This window comes from Ictalurus punctatus, chromosome 2, assembly GCF_001660625.3.
Source record: "Ictalurus punctatus breed USDA103 chromosome 2, Coco_2.0, whole genome shotgun sequence".
Taxonomy (NCBI): domain Eukaryota; kingdom Metazoa; phylum Chordata; class Actinopteri; order Siluriformes; family Ictaluridae; genus Ictalurus; species Ictalurus punctatus.
The window spans coordinates 35,412,147-35,428,565 of record NC_030417.2 but is presented as its reverse complement, the minus strand read 5'-3'; the positions used below and the strand labels follow the sequence as shown (position 1 = coordinate 35,428,565).

Below are 16,419 nucleotides of genomic sequence, written 5' to 3'. Positions count from 1 at the left end.
GCTCCAGTCCAGGGGCGCTGTATCATGATAAACCTTCGTTCTGAACCCGAGTTTCCTAATAAGATTTTCACTGTTCTGTAATGTATATGTGACACAATAAAGGCTTCTTCTACTTCTTCTTCTTCGTATAATTACTGTTGGTTTACTTAGTGGAACTAGTGGTTGAGGAGACCGTGCCTAGTTCCCAAGTAGGACTTTCAAGTCGTGGTGGGGTTTTCTTTGGTTTTGCCTGGTCAGATGTCAGGAATTATGAGTTATGACCTGTAGTCGAACGCAGCGTAGCGTCCCCACCGTGACGTCAAAATGGCAGACAATCACAAGGAGAACATCTCCTCCATCCATCCATCTTCTATACCGCTTTATCTTTTTCAGGGTCACGGGGAAACCTGGAGCCTATCCCAGGGAGCATCGGGCACAAGGCGGGGTACACCCTGGACAGGGTGCCAATCCATCGCAGGGCACAATCACACAAACATCTCAAGGCAATAATGAAAATACAGCACCAACCAACCCACCAACCAATCCATACCAGAATCCCAAAGCACATCATTCACATTTCAATCTAAAACCGCTCGGTGTGTGGGTGGACTTTTCCTTTAATAGGCTAAACGTCATATTATAGCTTCGAATGCACACCCTTTTACAAAATCTGGGTGTATTTTGCACAAGGATCAACGTTTTAGATGCACATTTGCAACTTTATATTATGCTGCACTGCCAACTTTGGTCTCTCCATCCCTCCTCCTTTTACACTTCCTGTTCAACACATCTGGCAGAGAGAGAAGAGAAGAAACCTCCCAACACCACCAAACCCGAGTTTTACACTACATCTACACCAACAGGTAAGTCCTTCTCACTTGAAACGGTCCGAATAGCTACATCATGTATCAAGTAAACCAGTTTAAATGCGAGTTCGCGACAGCTGGCTTTACTTCGGTTACATTTAGAAACGTTTCTGTTGCTGTGAAATGGCGGAGAGAACAACCGGAAGTGCTCGCGTTAACTTCACACAATTCGGTTACATCTTATCAGTAACTTTACACCGTTTTGTTTAGTAACGTAACACGGTGAAAACTTCGCAATATAAATCTATATATATAGACAAAACATTTTTGAGTTTTTTTTAACAGGATATATTTATAGTACAGTTATAGATACTCTTGTGCCAGGAAATGATAGTACGTCGCGAAAATAATTTCCTCTTGTGTTTGTATGTCTTTATCCGGGTTTGTATACATACATACATACATACATACATACATACATATATATATATATATATATATATAATTTTATTTATCCTCTATTTTACTAAACTAACGTTTTTCTGAGTTATAACTAAGTTTAGGAAGTAAGCTGTGCCTAATTTTAATTAGAAATAAGTCGTATTTTGGACCTGTTATGTTCACTTACTTATGTATGTTCACATACATAAACGGTAACGAACTGTTTATGTATGTATACTAAGGAGTGTATTCAGCTGGGTCTTGTTCACACACACACACACACACACACACACACACACACACACACACACACACACACTATATATATATATATATATATATATATATATATATATATATATATATATATATATATATATATTTGCATTTACACACTTTTAAACATCTTATACATTACATTAATATTAAAATAAGTGACACTAAATGGTGTTAATTCAATACTAGTATGAGTGAATGTAATAAATTGTTTATTACATTATCACTGTGAAATTTTCTTTGCTGGAATATTTTCAAATTTGCCAAAAGTCTACACAACAAAGTAGTGTCCCCCCCCCCCCCCCCCCCCCCCACCCCCCCCCCCACCCCCACCGCACCCGTATGCTTGTTGTAAACAAGTAAAAAATAATAATAATAATCTTGTAGCATGTGTGCATGGATTTAGAAATAGTATTTGAATACTTTTTTGAACATTCATTCGTAGAATATTTGACATTGTGTTGTTACAGTATGCTGTAATACCATTACTGTGCAAAAGGTCATAGGCCACCCAAGATGTTTATGTTTACAGGAATTGATCTGGGTATTAAGTGATCGGTTATCTGTTAACATGCAAATAAATGTCATATATTAGTCATATACTATAATATTATCAGGCTAACCAGAATTATTTGGATTATTTTAAATCGTTCCAGAATTTACACGTACCCCTAGGATAGTTTGGAGGAAATTGACGTAGCTGAAATGCTGCCACCTTTTGCATCAAGATATTGTGAGCAATATCATAAAATGAAAATAAAATAAAATAAACTTTCTGAGATGTGATGGTTCGAATTTACATGAAGAAACTTGAAGAAACTGGATACATTATAGAAAACGCATTAGAAGACCCTGGTCATTTCCTAAATGGTCATAGAAATGTGGTATTTTCTGGCAGGAAGTCAACGTGGAAGAGATTGCATTCTACTAATAAAAACTAAAAAGGTTTACATGCAGCAAAATAATCGGTTCATAATCTGACTGATCAACCTGAATAAATAGGTTCATGTAAACATCTCGCTGACCAACGTGGCAGGTGCAAGAAAAGTCCTGTGGCTATACAAAGTTCATCATTACATATTTTAATAGCAATACGCGCAATACACGTATACATGTAACATTGAATCGGATTACGTGTAGCGTTCTTTGTAAAGAATCTCATAAGTATTTAGCTGTAGGCCGAACCTAAACACTTAATTTACAACGTAAACAGTAAGGTTCTATGCAAAGATGACTCCAGTTCTGAGATTTATGACTCAAACAGGAATGCAGCTCGGATTTTAAACATACACACATACTATGAACCCAGAGCTGTTGTAGTTTGCACGGCCTGTTGATTATGGTGTTGTTCCTCCACACGGGAGAGAATTTCCCTCGTGCTGTGGCGTAGGTGTCCGAGCGAGCCGAACATATTCCGTCAAAATATCCAGCACCATTGCTTTATTCCGCGGAAGATATCATTGTGAAATTGTAGATGTTGTAGCTGAACATTTGGTGCAGTCGTAGGTGTCTTCGCCTGTATTTCGATTCATTCGAACGATATCTGTTGTTATTTCAAGCACTTCGCCATTTGCTAGTGAGACATGTTTTATACGGTTTACAGATACACGAGTAAACATATATATTGTATGAAAAATGCTACAGAACTCAATTATCTGATTTGGCTTCCTTGAACAATACGCGTAATCCCGTCATGTTTCATGAGTTATTACATTTTCATAGCAAATTAATCTAACTATTTGAACTGAGTCAACTTTAGTGACTCAGTGAGTCAACTGACTGAACTGAGCAAAATTACTAGGAACTATACTGGTCAAGCTCGGTTTAAAATTATTATTTTTTTTTTATACATGACGAATAAGTCAGTCACTTGTGGTGAGCTGTTATAGGATAATAATCAACAGCAGGATGATTGAAGTGTGATGTGGCCTGACATGAAGCGGAGTTACCGATAAACACCCCGAAGTTGATTATTTTCCTATAACAGCATGTCCCAAAGTGTTCTGTTCTGCTTATACCACAGCAACGCCTATATATTTGGTCATTTATTGCGGAAGAAGCATCGAACATTTTGTCTGCGTATACAGTAGTTACAAGTTCCTGTTATTACTTATGCTAGAGCAACACCAGCCTCTCCTTTTCCTTCTCTCTCTTGAAATGAATGAGACAAAACAAATGCAGTTGATTATTTTCCCAAGAAAGGGCAGGTTGCTTCAGCTAATTGCATTATTTAATTACATCTTTCCGAATCATAAGATGCCATTGTGTGTATATATATATATATATATATATATATATATATATATATACGATGCCGGTGAACGAATCCGTGACATGAATGGACGTCTGCGTAGCGATGCGCACGCTCGTAATCCGCATAGCGAACTGGATATAGCTTTGTATCCATGGTATATTTTTAGCTGCTCAGTGCAAGCAGGTGTTGTTGTGTATGCCGTGTTTAGTCGAGGTTGCCACAGCAGCTGGAAAATGTCCGTGCTGAGAGGTGCAGCATCGAGTGTCCAACGGAAACATTCCTTAAAACGAGGACGCGAGTGTAAATCCTGTTTCTTTGCAAACTTGCACAAAGTTAACGTGTATACGAAGTCCACCGCGTTCTTTTGCAGTTTTCCCGACCACGTGCCACTCGGAAATCAACCTAAGAACCGAACACTTCGAAGTATCCTATAATAATGAAGATTTTTTTCTCAAATGTTTACCAGCGAGTACTGTGTGAGTGTGCAGGATTTTAAACAGAGTAAAATAGTTCTAAAAAGTTATAGCATGTAAATAAATCAAACATTTAAAAAGTACTTTGAAACTTTATGGTAAACCTAAATAAACTTTATTTCGGTATTAAGATCCGACTTTAAACACGTAGCCAATGTAAAAAATGTTGTTTCTTTTTAAAGTGGCAGTAAGGCGTGTCGGTACAACGTAAAAAATGATTCGAAAGAGTGTATATTTTTAGGTACCCCAGGAGAGGTGCGTATGATTTAAAGACTTAAAGACGCACTCGTTTACCCTGCCGAGGAAATCTGTGTGGGTGGTAGCTAAATGTGGATCATTTATTCAAGTCATCCATCTCCCAGAGGATTGTGGGTGTAGAGGAGTGGGGCTACAGGGGTCTGAAGAGATCTCTTGGTGCTCGCTGGGGCTGGTTTGGGGCTTTAGGTTCCTCTGGGCCACAGATACAAAGCTCAGAGTAGGTCTTACTCAGGCCTGAAGCATCCTGTACATCTGCGGGGGCATACATGAGTCATAGCCCTGTGTGTGTGTGTGTGTGTGTGTGTGTGTGTGTGTGTTTCTCATTCTGCCTGGTTCTGCATTTTAAAGTCTTCCTTTTCTTTTCTCTCTTTTTTTTCACACATTATCCGGTCTTTTTGATACACCCACCACTCGCCCCCGGATTATTACACACAATCCTGAGAGTACACTTTCCTCTCTTCCTCTCCTCTCCCACTCCTGTACACTCCTCGTCGGGATTTCAGGGCGGAGAAAACATCCGATTTTGATTAGGAGCAGCCCCGTAATCCGTCTTTCTCATGCATTCCGACGTATCGAACACATTTTTCTCATCGTTAGTCATACAACGGGGTCTAAACACAAATGGTTTCATTTGATCAGCTCGTATTTCGTATATATATTTGTGTGTGTGTGTTTTTCATAGTGATTTCTGTTTCAAACGACATATTCCTCCGTAATAAAGTGGGGGTTAGTGTCAGATATCTGATAAAATCTTGGACTCTATGATTTTAAGATCCAGAATAAAGAGGGATAAATTAAGATCGTAGTTAGTACTCCCATGCAAAGTACAGGGAGGAGCCAATATTTAAACAGGGTTTTTCATTTTTTTTCTTTTCTCATGCTAAATGGCCTGTTCGGATTTCATACACACTCAAACTGAAACTTGCTGAACATACAATATACGTAGTTATGTGCCAAGTATAAAGCCCTTTAAAAGGTTTCTGTTAAACACCTAAACACGACTGTGTGTGTGTGTGTGTGTAGGGACCTGATATGCGAACATGCGATGAAGGAATAAACGTGAATAACCAACGTGAAGAAACCGTCAAAAACATTTCCTGCTATAATGTTTAGAGCAAAATTTGAGGTTTGAGGAAAGTTAATAAAAAATAACGGTTTTTATTTTTTTTTCGCAGAAACAGGCTTTCGCAAATGTATTACCTGCCCTTTGGTCGTATTTTGTCTTTAATGCAAATCAGACAAGACACACTCCGCGTTTCTTTGATAGCAAACTGACCGCACCGTTACAAGGTTGCATTGTTCCGTGACGATGAGTTAGTTAGGCTGCTGTCAGGAAACTGGCGCATATTCGCTTTCAGTCATGGACGTTACTGAGCATGAGAACATTCATGCCCAGTGGTCAGGGTGGTTTTGTAGTTTCAGACCATGAAGAAGCGAACCCTGTCATTATAGCCGAGTGTGTGATTTCCTCCATGTTCAGCTCCCACCCAGTTGCTCACCACACTTTTCCGGGTGCTGTCGCCAGAACCGTCCTTACTTCCCTTTATCATTGGTGCAGACTTCACTCACTCGTGCTGGAAATTGTGAAATTTCAGTTATACCCCCCAAAAAAACAGTTCTTGATTGGGAACCCTATAATGTGTCTACTATACACCAACTATAGCCTGTGGTTTTTATGGACAGCATTCGGCAAGCTCTGAGTGAGACAATCACTTTGTGTCTTTCACTTCCTCAAACGGCCCGGAGCGTTTCAGAGGAAAACAAGGATATGAGAAGTGGCCTGCTCTGTTCAGCTTTGGAAAAACATTCACATTTTAATTCGATGCAGTCGAGGTTCAGGCGTCACCGTTCGGTTTCTGATGCCGTTCCGACGAAAGCCAACACCCAGTAGAATGAAATTTTCCTCAAAACGTTCTCCAACACCAAAACCGAAACAGGAGTGTAATCTCAGACTTGTGGTCTAACGCCTGTTGTGGGTAATTAATAATTCATCATGACTGTAAACCTAAAAGAAAACGAAAAAAGAAAGAAAAGAAAAAAGGATGTAGGATGGCTGGTCATAATGAATAAAGCAACTAAGTGCCAGTGGCAGTTACACCACAAGCCAGTTGTTTTTCCTTTAAACACACTGCCTTGTTGATGAATTAGGAACATGTGGAGTCTAATTTGAATAAATCATATTGCGCAACACATCAGGCGGTAAATGCGAACCCAAAACACTCTGCTTGTTTCAGGATAATATCACGTACTGTTGCGTGATCCGAGCCATTATAGCAGACACCCTTTTAAAACGGCCAATTCCTCCATGTTGTGGAGGAAAAGAAGAAGAGGAAATATGAATTTTTTTTTTTTTTTTTTTTTTTTTTTACCGATAGGACATTTAGTGTGTTTGGTTTCTCAGTTGTTCCTTAATCATTACATATAATAGACATGGTTCAATAGTGTTCTGTGTATTGAGATGCTAATAGTGAAACAATGGCATACGTTGTCCCTGTTAGTCACGTCTACGCTAGTATAAACCCGCGCATCTGTGAGCTCGAGTATGAGGAAGAGGGCAGATAGTGTGCACATTTTTCGGATTGTGTTGCTCTGCCCTGTGATTCTGGTTTAATATGTCTCAGAGGTAGCACGTGTTTGCCCCGCCCTCCCCGGGTGGTAGTTGTCTTGTGATAAGGAGGAGTTAGCTAGTGGGTGGCAATAGGCAACACCTACATTTGGGGAGCAAATTGGGAGAAAAATAAAAAAGAATATATATGTATCATGCTATACATATATATATATATATATATATATATATATATATATATATATATATATATAATTGGTAACCAGCTGGCATTAAAATATATGTGATCTTAAAATCGATTATATCTACAAAAGTAAATTATTTTAAAGTGAAAATGATCAAAACATCAATTTTCTCAAAGATCAATTTTATCGTAAATGGTAAGAGTTTGAACATCAGACCAACTGCTTCCAATCAGATAAAGTTCGTGTTGAAAAACTTTATCTCGTGTTAGCTCAGAAGAGTGTACTGTGACATCATTTGTAGCGATATCGATATTTCACCGCCTTATTTCCCATTACGTATTTATTCATTCGGATTGAGAGCGTATAAGGTATCTGGATCTGGTATCGGTTATAAGACTTACTGAACTCCTTACTGTAAGACTTACTGAACTCATTGTTTAAGCAGAGTTGGTACACTGGTATCTTTTTTCAAATCAAATCATGTCCAGCTCGTATCGTATTACGCTCTTGAGGCCTAGCTGTAAAGGCTTAAGGCTTCGGCTCCGCCTCGTCCAGGTTAGACGATCGAAATAGTTTAGCAGCGACAAACGTTTCTCAGAACTACCACCTTCTTTTGTATCCTCTGAACAGAATCTCTTGTGATTGGTCAATAAACTGGCGAAACAGACGGGAAACCCACGTTGGGCGAAAACCTTTTGCTCTCGGCCGTACAGTAATGAACTCCTTTCAGAAATGTCATTGAAGTTGGTGGTCGCATAGGCCATTGCGAGTCCAACATAAGCCGTTTATGTGCATGTAGACGACCTGTGAATTTCTGTGTGTCTGACATGCCAGAGGAATTGAGGAAGCGGAATTAATCATTCGCTCGACAGTGAAGCTCGGGGGTGGGGCATGGCCATAACTTCTCACAGATCAACGACTTGTTGCTTGTTTTTTTTTTGTTTTTGATTGTCTGACTGGTCAGTTTGGAGAATAGAATGTCTCCTCAGATGGTAAGTGTAGCGAATATAGTATGATGTTACACAGGTTTGAGCGATTGCTCAGGCGTGGAATTGAGTCTATCTGAGGTGAAATAGGAAAGTGTGTCGCTGTGATAGCAGCAAATCCAAACTTGGATGTTAAATAAAAGACGGATTGGCAGACAGAGAGAGAGAGAGAGAGAGAGAAAGAAAGAGAGAGCTTTCTTTTTGAAAGGTCACACTGCCGTCTTGTTAAAACGGGAACAGGAGAGATAGCGAGAGAGAGAGAGGGGAGGGGTGAGAAAAGAGAAGCCGGATAGATTTCTTGTAAATCAGCATACCGCTTGCCCAATGAGAGTCGCCTGGCAGCAGGCCAGCATCCGACGTACACAGAGAGAGAAAGAGAGCGAGAGGGAAGAGCTGAATGAACAGAACGCCGTGTGTGAGTACACCAAACACACACGGACATGAGCGTAGAAAGCGTGCATTCTCCCTCATGAGCCTCGTTTGAACGTATAAAGAAAGGAGAAACCGCCAGGAATGAACGATTCTCTGCAGTCTCATCGCTGGTATGCTTTTCATCTCTTCTTAGTATCTTTTTGACTTTATATGTATATATATATATATATATATATATATATATATATATATATATATATATATATTTTATTTTTTAAAATTCATGTGCAAGTGTACGTCATACTGCGTATCGTATTTCATATTACCCCTGCACAAATAAGGTGTTTGTTATTACCTGGTGTGTGGTATTATTATGTGTAATAGACAGTATTTCGCACCGAGAGGTGTGTGCGAGTGTAAGCGTTCCCGTACACAAGCGCTTGTGTTGTTTTGAACTCGGCAGTATAAGGAAGTCGGACGGAAAGAATGCGGTATTACCGGAGCGACACTGAGGCATGACAGCAGAATGATGATCTCGAGAGAAGAGTGAAAGATCTAATCTAGCGAAGCACGCTCCCCGCGTGTTAAAATGAATCAGCCGTTATATTTACACGGAAACACCGTGCATTCGGGACGAGTGTTTTCCAGCATGCAGGGATGCCTTACTCCGTGCAAACGTGTTGTTTTCAGAGCAGTCGGAGCATGACGGTCACTGATTGGTCTCATCGATGAAGGGGGGAAAAAAAACAGCAGCACTTGCCATGCTGTGTGGGCCTGTGCTGCCTGTTTGATTCGGATCAAAGCCCAGGGACTTTGCTCTGGCAGAGGCACGCAGTCGCGGTGAGAAGACGTCTTGTGTGCCTTCACCCACCCACACATTCTTCATTCGAGTTTATCACACAGAGATCCGCCACTCCCTCTTTTCAAAGGTCGTCTCGGTACAAGTGTCACATGACCGAACATACATCCATTTTATACCCTTTAGCATGATGCAACAGCGTAAATAAGAACAAGATGCCTGCAAGGCTTTGGATGACATACATTTTGCTTCGAAGTGAATGCGTCCGCGTGCATCGTGCGTTGTTCTACACGCGATTTCGCGAATCAGCGACGGAGCAATTGTGTACGTTTGTACAGTCGATGTTGCCTGATGCTTGATGATGACATCTCCCGCCTTTTTAAAATGGAGAACTCGGCATTCTGAAGGCAACGAGTGTTTGGCTCGCAGTCAGTTCATGTCCGCTTGAGAACGAGGCCTGCTTTCTTTTAAGTTGAGAGAGAGAGGGAGAGTGAGAGAGAGTGAGAGAAGTCAAGTGAGGACGCACTGATGCAACATGCTGTAACCATTGTAATCTTTACACACACCTCTCGCACTTCCAGTCAACTAAGTATCTCACCAACACTGTCCATTATTAATAACCTTTTATTTATATTTTTTTGTAGCTTGTGCAGTGAATACATCAGTTTATTTTGGGAGTTTGGGAAATTAAAACGCTGAAATTTTTTTTTTTTTGTTGTTGTTGTTGTTGTTGTTGTTTCCTTAAAGACTCAGTCAGCAACTGTAGTGCATTGAACGTTATGGTAGGGACACGCGTTTGTGAAATTTCGCTCATCATCGACGATATACATTCTTTCCTCTTTCATCTAGCCCATCCGATGCGGACGTTCCGATAACACGGATAAAGAAATCGCACAGAGGTTTTAAAAAACGCTTCTGTAAGTAGGTCGAGACGCGGAAACAGAAGCGTCCGAGCGGCGCAACAGAAAACCGTCGAGTGATCGCACGTCGGGATCCTGAGAATGCTACAGCCAACCGTGGCCAGGAGCCAAGACGGCAAATTTGGACGTGCTCTCCGGTTTGGAGGGATGGAATACTCTGTCCCTGTTAGTCACGTCTACGCTAGTATAAACCTGCGCATCTGTGAGCTCGAGCATGCGGAAGAGGGCAGATAGTGTGCACATTTTTCAGATTGTGTTGCTCTGCCCTGTGATTCTGGTTTAATATGTCTCAGCGGAAGCACGTGTTTGCCCCGCCCTCCCCGGGTGGGCGTTGTCTTGTGATAAGGAAGAGTTAGCTAGTGGGTGGCAATAGGCAACACCTACATTTGGGGAGAAAAATTAAAAAGAATATATATCATGATACGTATTTATTCATTCAGATTGAAAGAGTATAAGGTATGTGGATCTGGTATCGGTTATAAGACTTTCTGAACTCCAATCACTGTTTAAGCAGAGTTGGTACACAGGTACTTTTTGGCAAATCAAATCATGTCCAGCGCGTATCTTATTTCGCTCTAAAGGCCTAGCCGTAAAACCGGCCTCTCTGGCTTCGCCTCCGCCTCGTCCAGGCAGTTACTTCCTCATCAACTTCACTGTCATCCTTTGAGGCCTCCGCTCCAACTGAGATAAGCGCTTGAGAACCGTGATCGGGTTTCCTCCTCACCAGATGGCACGAACGTCCTCGTGAGGCTCTGAACGAACAGACTAGCGTTTGTCCCTGTGAGCCAGAACACTGTCGGCGGTACAAAGTTCACGTGAGATTAGCGAAGCCGCTGGCTGTTGGAAGTCGACAAGTTTTTATTACTTTCTCACGTCTGAAAGGAAATACTTGCCGGCGTAAGTCACCGTGACGAGCAGCCGTTAAAGAAGGCCAGGTGTGAAGGTGGATCTCTTGTGTCTGTTTCTTCCAGGTTCTGAAAGATGGCGGTGGAACAGAGGATCTTTAACTCCACCCGGCCCTTCTCCATGTCCACAAACCAGCCGAAAGCGAAGGGCCACGCCTGCCTCGCGTCCAGCGTCGAGCCTCAGTCGCCTGACACCTCTGGGAAGGGCGATAAACAGCATGAGCTGATGGATTATTCCAAATTCATCGAGGTCATCTCTCATGGAACAGCCAAGCATGTAGGCACAGGACCTCTGGGAACCGAGAAACCGTCCTTCATCGCCCAGGCAGAGTGTAAGTCCTTAATCCTTCTACTAAAGAGCTTGAAAAAAGGGAACGCAAAAGAAAAAGACTGACCTGTGGTCAACGTTATCTTCTCTCTACAGGTGAATCTCAGGACTCACAGGAATTCTGTCCCAACAGCAGGTAAAGCCTCGATCGATCGATCGACCGCGTCACTAAAAGATACCGGAAACGGAAACGTGAACCGGTTCGTTTATATTGGTTTCGTTCCTTTTGTTTCTTTCCAGACATAAAAACGTGTACAGCAACTTCAGGCCAGCCCTGTCCTTACCCCAAGGCTCAGTCTCTCACCGCCAGCCGAGGAAAAAACGACGGAAGAGACAGCGGCGGAGGGTTTCGCAGAGGGAGGGCCAACAGAGGGACGGCGGGAGCGAGAGTGTGAGAGACAGAAGACTCACTCGAGTGCCACAGCAGGACAGCGGCGAGGTGAGACGGACTCGAGTGTATATGGAGTGGTTACGGGTTAAATGCATTCATTATGAAGGGAAATCATAGGGAGTCATAAAGTCCACCAAGAACAAAGAGACTTCAACTGATTAATCGCCATGGTAACGGCAAACCGTGAACAGGAAATGTCGACCATATAAGGAAAGTGCAGAGAATACGGGACAAAAAAACGAAACACATTGGGAAGGTGAACAGGAACAGAATCCGGGTGGACTTAACATTCTGTAAATTTAGCGTAAATTTATCACGGACGCTCAATACTTGATGCAGTGCGTAAATTAGAATCAGAACGCCTAGTATAGAATACTACTGAATATATGTTTGTATATAAACAGTTGTACCAGTTTGTACCTCATAATTGAGCACTGAGACTGTGTGTGTGTGTGTGTGTGTTTTTCCACCAGCTTGGACAATGTAGCTACATCAGCAGCAGTGCAATTAGCACAGAAAGCCTGTCAGTGCAGGAGACAGCGGAGCCGTCCTACACCTTTCACCTGGGCCTCAGCACTCCGCTGTCTTGCAAATCCTGGGACCGCCTTTTCATTCCCGCTCATGGCCTGGAATCGTACGGCCAGGAGAGCGAGTGCTCGCCGGACCCCGACTCGCCGCTCATCAGCGAAGCCGAATGCAGCCTGGCACTAGCAGGCCTCAGGAACAACGTCTCGCAGGCCGAGTGCTCCTTCGCCTCGGCGTTCGCCAAACAGATGGTCCGAGACGCGAAGGACAGAGAAGACGAACAGGAAGAGACGGAAGAGAGCTACACGAACGAAGGCATACTCTTTAAAGAGGTGAGATGTGTGTGAAGTGACACTCGGTGTGTCATACTGAAAAGAAAAGAAAAAAACAAACGGAAGAACGGCCGACCTATACCCGTTGTGAATACAAATACACACGCAGCCTGAGGCAAGTACACACATGACTGCACAGTTAAATAGTTGAAAAAGTGAGTCACATGCAGTAGTCATACTACTACATACAAGAGAGAGTGAAACATACATTGATTAAAAAAATACACACACCAAAAAAAAAACCATCGGGCGCGAACGCTTGCATGTTTGTCAGCGGTTTCCTGTTTTTCAGCTCGAGAGGTTTCATGTTTATCTCAGTAGCCTACTTCTGCTTACGGGAGTTTCCTCACATGCACCCTGCGCAACTCGCGAACATTTATAGATTGCGATTCACTCTTTGCGACTGCGAGCACCGATACTTTACAAGTAAAAAGAAAAAGAAAAAGAAAAAAAGTTTCAAACGCTACGACCGGGTTTGGAAAATCGCAGCTTGCAGGAAGTGTGTAGAGGATGTTACACAATGTGCTTATATTCAGGAATTCCTCTGGAAAAAGATTGGGCAGAACTAACATGAATAAATCTGACCCGAGTTCTCCTGAGGTGTTTACACTTTACTGATTCATTTCCATTAATGTCCACTTGTTGTAAAACTAGCAACTGTTGTATAAACTAGACCTTGTCCTGTGTGTGTGTGTGTGTGTGTGTGTGTGTGTGTGTGTGTGTGTAGGAACTCCAGCCACAGGACTATGAATATCGAGAGGGAAGGGATTACGAGTTGTGTGATTTCCTAAAAGAAGGCTCGTTCGGATTAGTCTACAGCATCAGAGACAAAACCAGCGGCTTTGTGTGCGCTGCCAAAAAGGTACTATGAGTGCTATGTGCCAGTGTGTACGTGTGTGTGTGTGTATGTGTGTGTGTGTGTGTGTGTGTGTGCAGGTCATGGCTGCACGTCCTTACCTCCTTCTCTCTGCTGCGTTTGTTAGGTGCCGTTAGAACATTTCAGAAGTGAGGAGGTGGGCTCGTGGAGTGCCCTCCAGTCTCCTCACGTGCTGGAATTTTTCGGATTCGTCCGAGAGGGTCGATCCGTCTTCCTGTTCATGGATCTCAAACCTGGTACGAATTAAGGCGAACACCTGCCCCTAATGTGTCATAACCTCCTGTGCGATTTGAGTCGGGAAGTTAGTTGAATTTGCATTTGGGAGACAAGTGCTATGAAATACACACACACACACACACATATATTTAAATATATATATATATATATGTGTGTGTACAGCAAGATCTGAAAGCAAGGACACACAAAATCACTTAGGACACGTGCGTTACACATCGTCACCTCTGCTTCCTTCGGCCAGTGTGCCATTGGTTAATCTAGTGCCAAACTTCACTTTCTCCTGACTCTCCTCTTTGTCCCGTCCTTCCTCATCCACCTCCAGGCTCTCTGGGGCAGTTGTTGTCAGAAAGGGGTCGCCTGCCCGAGGATCTCTCCCTGCACTACATGCATCAGGTCCTGGGGGCGCTAGAGCACCTGCACAAGAGACACATCCTACACCTGGACGTCAAAGGTAACGACCGAAAAAACAAAACAAAAGCAGTATAAGCGTAGCCGTGGTGTATGTTATATACTGTTTATAGTTCCATTTAATGTTTCGGGAATGTCCACAAAACACCTTATCGCTTGTGTTATAGCAGCTACACACAGTCATTTCCTCACCAGCTCTCCTTTTTTTTCCCCCCCTGTTACAAAGTGCTGACACTGGAGACTCCTTCCCCATTAAATTCGAAAGAAACATCCAAGAAAACGTCACCACATCCAACCATTCCACGCTTTTATCCGGAGCAGCCGTCGCTGCGAACGAGCCGCTACTCTAGAAACGAGAACGTATTAGAACGAGCGGCTCTTCCAGAAAACCTTCCGACCAATAAGAATTCGAGCGGACTCGACCGTGACGAGGTTCAAATCTGGATACTGACTGCCTTTCGGGAAGGTTTTATCTTTAAGATGTCAGCGCTTCCAGTCTGAAACCAAGACGTCGAGTCACATGTTCGTAAGCAGATCATACCGGAGAGGTGCGCGTTCCGCTGGACACTAGGAAAGCAGTCGCAGATGCCGTGCGATATAACTGCGGCTCGCTAATAAATACTGTTTTAATTTGAGCACGATCAGAATTCAAGCCAGGGCTGATTTTTAGTTTTAAAAACGCCAGTGCTTTGTGGTAGAGCACTGAGATGACCTCAGTGATGAATCTCTGTTCTGATCAAAGTCTGAGAGTGAAACGTCGGTGTTATTAGAGAACGATGGTTTCAGTGAAGGGGTTGATGTTACTATAATGTATCAACACATCAGTTGTTTTGTTCTGTGGCTTGTTTTTTTTTTCTTTTTTTCTTGGTTTTAAGGCTTTTCACAGGAATCGGGTGCGGTACAGAGCGTAGCACCTGTGGTGAGAGAGAGAGTGCAGTCCAGTGTGTGTGTGTGTTTAAGAGAGACAGAGAGAGAGCGAGAGAATGTGTGTATGTGACTGAGACCAAAGCTGGGAATTTCCCAGAGTGACTCATGAAAAGTGCAGAGGGGAGGGGGGAATGAGGTGACATCGAGAGTCACAGGAAAACGAACAGACACAAAGAACTCAGAGAAGTTTGTTTAAAACAAAAACAAAACAAAACAAAAAAAACAGACAACAACAAAAAAAAGAGTGTGAAGACATGAATCTGTAATACGAACATTTCGGTCTTCGATACACACATTCGAGAGAATTTTTAGTTTTGCTCTGTCTGTCTGTCTTTTGGAGCGCCCTCTGGTGTTCAATGAAGAAGGAAATCTTGTTTGTGTGGGCCATCAGATTTATACTCTAGTCCAGTCACGACATGGAAACCGAAAGCGCTTTTCTTTTCTTTTCTTTTTTTTTTTTTAACACACCTTCCTGGAACAAACTACTGACTGAGCAAACCGCCTGATTTCTGGGAAGCGTTTTGTTGCCTGGCAGTCGGGTTTATTATCCTGCAGAAGTCTTTAATGAACTTTAACCGATGCACACTCACAGGGTCAGCGTCCTTCCAACACCTACGTTTCACAATCTAATCAAACCCCGTTGTATAAAAGTCAAGTCCGGGTGTACGTTATTAATTCGCTGTGGAAAAACGCATCATGTTTAAGCATTAGTACCAGTGTTAATTAGGAATGAGTAAAAAGTTACACTTTTTAAATATCCGTACGTTGTCTGTGCTTTCAGTGGATAACGTGTTGTTGTCCGAGGATGGGAAAAACACATTCCTGTGTGACTTTGGCGAGTCAGAACGACTAGACGTGTATGGATTCAGCCCTTTCCAAGGTAAACGCTCCAGTAACAATGAAACGTTATATTAAAACCGAGTAAAAACCGTGTTGCAGACTGGATGACCAAGCATGCATTTGTGTATGTGTGTGTGCGTGTGTGTGTGTGTGTGTAGCTCTGAAGGGGACGGAGACTCACATGGCTCCTGAGGTGGCGAGTGGAGAGAAGCGTTGCTCCAAGGCGGACGTGTGGAGTAGCTGTTGCATGCTACTGCACATGCTCAATGGCTGCCAGCCATGGACGCGCTACTACTCCCGCCCTCTGTACCTCAAAGTAAGCGTAATGCCAAGC

General features: G+C 42.7%; 1 protein-coding gene and 1 long non-coding RNA gene across 3 annotated transcripts in view; one reads left to right on the top strand and one right to left on the bottom strand.

The window, feature by feature from the left end:
- The first annotated feature begins 729 nt into the window (after positions 1-729).
- Positions 730-16,419, top strand: part of map3k14a (mitogen-activated protein kinase kinase kinase 14a) — a 19,550-nt gene continuing 3,860 nt past the window's right edge. Inside the window, exons 1-10 of one of the 2 annotated variants that reach the window (XM_017458523.3) lie at positions 730-842; positions 11,287-11,552; positions 11,645-11,684; positions 11,789-11,987; positions 12,413-12,796; positions 13,524-13,658; positions 13,780-13,909; positions 14,233-14,361; positions 16,027-16,125; positions 16,244-16,401. In XM_017458523.3, coding sequence (XP_017314012.1) covers positions 11,297-11,552; positions 11,645-11,684; positions 11,789-11,987; positions 12,413-12,796; positions 13,524-13,658; positions 13,780-13,909; positions 14,233-14,361; positions 16,027-16,125; positions 16,244-16,401 — 1,530 coding nt within the window. In that variant the 5' untranslated portion in view covers positions 730-842; positions 11,287-11,296. Of the gene's footprint in view, positions 843-8,587; positions 8,767-11,286; positions 11,553-11,644; positions 11,685-11,788; positions 11,988-12,412; positions 12,797-13,523; positions 13,659-13,779; positions 13,910-14,232; positions 14,362-16,026; positions 16,126-16,243; positions 16,402-16,419 lie in introns of those variants that run through there. The other variant, XM_017458531.3, reaches the window with a different exon arrangement.
- Positions 13,933-14,233, bottom strand: LOC124628988 (uncharacterized). Its single transcript, XR_006983822.2, has 2 exons — positions 14,133-14,233; positions 13,933-14,005 (listed from the first exon to the last, which is right to left on the bottom strand). It is a non-coding gene; the product is annotated as an uncharacterized LOC124628988 (long non-coding RNA).